General features: G+C 39.8%; 1 protein-coding gene across 1 annotated transcript in view; it reads right to left on the bottom strand.

The window, feature by feature from the left end:
* Positions 1–243: 243 nt before the first annotated feature.
* The window catches only part of LOC103898677 (solute carrier organic anion transporter family member 1C1), a 36,267-nt gene continuing 31,119 nt past the window's right edge, over positions 244–5,391 (bottom strand). The window contains exons 14-17 of the mRNA XM_019471989.1: positions 5,124–5,308; positions 3,825–3,889; positions 1,725–1,842; positions 244–624 (exon numbers count right to left, since the gene is read on the bottom strand). Coding sequence (XP_019327534.1) covers positions 408–624; positions 1,725–1,842; positions 3,825–3,889; positions 5,124–5,308 — 585 coding nt within the window. The 3' untranslated portion in view covers positions 244–407. The remainder of the gene's footprint in view (positions 625–1,724; positions 1,843–3,824; positions 3,890–5,123; positions 5,309–5,391) is intronic.

Genomic DNA, 5,391 nt, shown 5'->3' with positions numbered 1-5,391 from the left:
TGCTGCTAGCCTTGTCATTCCTGTGGAGGCCTACCACATGGATCTGTGTACAGGATCAACATCACATTTTGTGGGCCTTTGGCATGTGGCTGTTCTGCCAGCAGTCATCTTTGACCCCATTAAAAATTGCAGACTGGCTCTATCAGAAATGCCAAGGGAGGTTTTCCTTTATCTGTTGAGAATTTGGTTCAGTTCCTGTAACTTGTTCTGTCTGTTATTGGTAAGCAGGTACATGTAAGGCGCTTTCGTACTTGTATGTTAGTTTTTCTTGTTGTTGATGGCAGGTTTGCTATTAGTTTTACTTTCTGAATGGTGTTATTATTTATTATTTAGTTATGCATAGTATTATGAAAGTTGTTTCTAAAAGAAGCTGTCCTGATTCCTGTGACACTGGTCTAAATGGCTTTCTAAATACATGATTCATTCTCTGCATCAGAAGAACCTGGCAAACGTTCTTTGATCTTGCAATTATCTTCTTTATTCATAGGAGCATCTTCTCTTCCTCCATTCTCTATAGGCCTGGAGTTCTTATTTTGAAAGTGTTTCTTTATCAATATAAAAAAAAGGATTGCAATCAAGTAGGAAGGACCTCTTAACACCGCTGATAAACCAAGGTAGACATACCTGTGGGATAGAGCATAGAAGATAGTGCCAGGCATTGAGGTTTTCAAAGCCACTGAAGAAAATCACTGTAATGGCTTTTAAGGATCACATATATACCAAAACCACATAGTAGCTTAGAGGAAAACATTAAAACTCATTCTTTGTGAATGGTACCACAAACTGGACATTTTTGCTTGCAAAAACATCTGTTAAAGAATTGATAATATTGTTTTTGCTTATGAAGATAGTTGCAAAGCAAAACTTCCATCATCTTCCCTTTGTTTCTAAACATTTTTGTATCACTTTAAGGCCTTAGACTTTTTAGGGCTAGAAATATATTGAGATCGCCAGAGTGGGCTATTTTATGTAAAAATAAAAAACACACCAGAAGAGCCCAAGGTTGGGGTGAAACAGAAAAATCTCTGGAATATTCCTCCTGGAGACCAATATTGTTTGTAAAACTTCCATCATCTTCCCTTTGTTTCTAAACATTTTTGTATCACTTTAAGGCCTTAGACTTTTTAGGGCTAGAAATATATTGAGATCGCCAGAGTGGGCTATTTTATGTAAAAATAAAAAACACACCAGAAGAGCCCAAGGTTGGGGTGAAACAGAAAAATCTCTGGAATATTCCTCCTGGAGACCAATATTGTTTGTGTTTAACCAATATCTTCAGCTGCTCAGTATGAGTGTCTTTCATTTATTTTTCTCTCAAATGTGGCCAATGCACAAAGTTAACAGTCTTGCCAGTATGAACAAACTACCTGCAAATAAGGTAAATTTGGGTACCTTTCCTCTTGATGGTAAACCATACAATCCCAGATCTTTTAAATTGACTCAAAGGATATTAAAAATACATAATTCATTCCAGAAAGTCTCTGTCATTGCTATTAAATTATTTTTGCACAACATAAAAACTGACTGAAAAACTAAGAGTTTAAGATGTGACCTTAAGATTTCTCAATTTCAGGAATTCTGAACTGTCCTAAATCTGAGTCCAGAGTTAGTATCTGACCGTAATTTTTGATCAGTGGCCTCACACACTACAGTATAACAGAACAAAGCATGTCTGTCTGTAGGGAGGAAATGCATGAGGCTTTTTGTGCCCTAATTTGCCTTACCTGTATGCACTGGAGTCATACAGCCTGCAAGCCCCTCGCTGCCCACAGCTTGTGCTTCCCCATTTCAAGCATGTCCTGTCGATCAGTGCACCGAAATAAACTGGTGCTGGAATACCAGCTGCAAGGAAACAAACAAAAATGTCACAAGATATCACAAGAAAAGACATCTTTTTAGAAATCAGCTTTATATTTTATTAGTGGCAGGTTACATGCTGCAATAGTGGCAATAGGTAGATTGGACTGTGGGGAGTTTTTTCTTTCCTTTATCAGAGTAACTGTAAGCTGGGACATCCTCTCTGCTGTGGGGATCATCAGTCCCCAGGAAATGTGGTCTGATGGGTTTGGCCGGGCTCATGGTCATGCACATTGGTTTCTCAAACATGGCTCTGAGAGCCACTGCTGGCTTCCAGTGCATGCTAAGCTCCTGCAAGGGAGAGCTGGACTGGTTGTGTATTTGGAGCACTGAACTGATGCATAGTTCCTTCTTCTATGCATAGCCTAAGTTATCCACACTGACTTCATATCTGTCTGATAGCAGCTGATAGTCCCTTCTGCCTGAAGGGACAGCATCAAGTATACATGATTAGAGAAACTGAATATGCTTTTCAAAAATGTTTATGAGGGTAGAGCAACTTCAGTTGCATCCTTAATGTGACTTGGCCAGATATGAGCTTATGCTTTACTGCAAAACTTGGCAGACATGGGACAAAATCCTAGCCTTGCTGAAGTAAAGGCGAATATTAACTTCAGAGGAATCCAGGTTTCAGCTTTTACAGGACCATGTTTCACATTAGCTTTGTTCCTACAGGAGCATCCTGCATTCTTATATAGGAAATAATTTATTTTGTAAAAACAGGTATACTCTGAGCCTGTTCTACCCTAGGGCTCTTGTGAGAGTCTGAACTCAGTAATCTATCTATAAAGGCCTGTGTAGTGCTACCGTCAGTGCTGTAGTCAGGGTATGATGGGACAAGTGCTCATTTTGGAGGTTCCTTAGAGAAGGAAGATGGGAGCACATCCGATTTGATCTCCGAGTCCCTGAAGAGAAATGCCAGCTTTTGTGAACCCGTTGACAGTGGCTCTACCCTTTCTTGCAATGGAAGGAGCATGCTGGCTTAATGTGCTGAAACAGAAGCCTATAGAAAGGGGGCAGTTCTTTTTTCATAATGCTTTGTTTTGTTTCCCATGGCCGAAAGAGCTCCAAGAATCCCATTGGCATTGCTTGTCCTGAGAGCTGGGGCAGAAATTCTGCCCCTTCATTGTGTGATGAGGAAAGTAGAAGAGGACAAAGTGTGGATACACCTTCCTATCTCAAAATGTCCCATCACAATCCTGAGTAGAGACTACAGCCCTAATCTAGCTCTGATTGTAGAAACTTATAAGCTGCTGTTGATTTTTTAGGCTTCATAGCAAACCCATGTGGCTTGACCCTTCACACACATTTCTCCACATTTCTGAAATGCAGGTATTCCTATTCCATTGACAAAAAGAACAAAAGGAAACAGAGAGGTGTTTTCTTGCCTGCCTAGGCATCTTAATCAACCATCTCATTAGCAACTCTCAAATAAAAAAGGAAAAAAAAGAGCATTGCAGCATGCTTAAAGGCAATTGAAATCTAAGCTCTCATCTACCAGGAAAGTGAAGTTTCAACATAAAGAAAACACTCTGTTATGAGCAGAGTTGTATTAGTGTTGAATGAAGTCCTACTAGAGCACGTCTTTTTGATCTTACTTGCAGCATTGTGTCTCAGTGAGCCATTGGTTGAATCATAACTTTGAAACCTTATAGTGTTGTTTAGAAATTCAAGATAATACTTTAATTTTGCTTAGAAACTTTTCCCATTTTGGAACACCAGGCTCCCAAACTGCAACACCATTTAATCAGCAGGTCAAAGATTTTCAAAATTGTGTTAGCTGGTTTCCCAATGAACTCTTGACTGAATATTGGACCTTCAGGAAAAAAAACCCAGGGTCTTCAGGAACAGCCCAGGATCTAACAGCTATTTCAAGGATACATCTGGTTTACAAATGGTGGTTGCACTGGTGTCATTTAAAGCCATAACGAGCAAGCATCTTAGTTATTCAGAATGATTTCTCTCACCTAGCATTCTCATAATGAGTGTGTATAGACCAACCGCAAGAGATTTCAACTCTGGATGAACGCATCTGAAAGAAAGAGGGTTAAGCATGAAGTATTTGCTTATCTAGTGCTGAGACATGCCTATTAAACTGCTGTTAATTACCCTGAATTTAATACTTTTCATGACAGAAAGCCAAGCTTTGGAAGGAGAGTGCTTCCTACGTCTGCTGAAAATACATTAAGTGGTATGAAAAAGGTGAATTAATTTATTGTTTTCCATCACATAGCTCCTGGGAAGTCCATTCACTAAGCATAATTAAAGAAGTGAAATTTTAAAGTCATAATCACAGTCTATCCTAGTCTTATTGAAATGGGCTCTCCAACTGCCTTAACTCCCTGGCGAACATTTTCCTCACTTGATGGGAAATATACCTCACTCGATGGGAAATATCACAGTGCCCTAAGACAAAAATGTTGCAAGCAGCTGCATCAGTGCAGCATCTTTCTATTCTCGAACTACATTCCTCTGTACAATGCCACATCTTGAACTACGCAAAGCTATCTGGCAATATGCCCATCTGTTTCATGGGGAACCATACTCCAAGTGTCAGAAACACGCTCTGATCTTGAATCCATCCCTTACAAATATTAACATGGTCTACACTCAGAATGGTGTCTCACAGAGGCAAGGAAGGGAGGGGAGTTCACATTCAGTTTTCTGTGCTCATTTAGGATGACTTAATGCTCTTAGGACTACCATTAAATTTGCCACTAATGCATTTTTCTACGGATTGAGCTTTCTCTTCAGGTTACTGAAAAGTATATGCTAATTTGCATACATGCTTCCACATGACATCCTGGTACACTTGCACCTGTGTACCTCAACAGACATGGGCATAAAAGCCTCCAACTGAGCCCTCAGATGTCCTGAATTTCCAGACATCTGATAAGCACAATCTGTTAGGGCAACCCCACATCCAGAAATCCTGACAAACGCATGGCATTTTCAAAATCCATACAGCCAAAATATCCAAGCAGAGAAAGAGGACATGTTCTGGAAAATGGGGGCATAGAACAGGCATAAGAGAAACCATTATGCAGTAGTTGGAAGCAACACACTAGAACCGACTTACAGACAGCAGCAAAGTAAGATTTGATGCTAACAGCTACAGACAAATGGGAAATGACAAAACTCATTAAAGAAAGCATGTTATACTGCAAGAGAGTCTTTTCTCCTAAGGGAAAGACAGAAACATAAACACAACTTTGATCCCCTCATTGGAAAACCTCAACCATTGGTACACAGTTATTTTTACTTACCTAAACATAATCATGTATGCTGGGGTGCCTCCCAATGCATAACAAAAGCCACTTATGACTTGTATTACTGTATAATAAATAAACTTCATTGAACAATCCTCACTTTTTGGACATTGTCCCAAGGTGGCAGAGTTATTTCCTGTCCATGAACTGCTGGCTTCAAGACAGCTGCAGTTATGGAAGACCTGGAAGACACAAAGCAGATTTAGAATCATAGAATCATAGAATCATTTGGGTTGGAAGGGACCTCTAAAGGTCACCTAGTCCA

The sequence above is a fragment of the Aptenodytes forsteri genome, unplaced genomic scaffold (genome assembly GCF_000699145.1).
Source record: "Aptenodytes forsteri isolate BGI_AS27 unplaced genomic scaffold, ASM69914v1 Scaffold241, whole genome shotgun sequence".
NCBI lineage: Eukaryota > Metazoa > Chordata > Aves > Sphenisciformes > Spheniscidae > Aptenodytes > Aptenodytes forsteri.
Note: the sequence above shows the minus strand (reverse complement) of the source record. Positions and strands in the feature narration are given on the sequence as shown.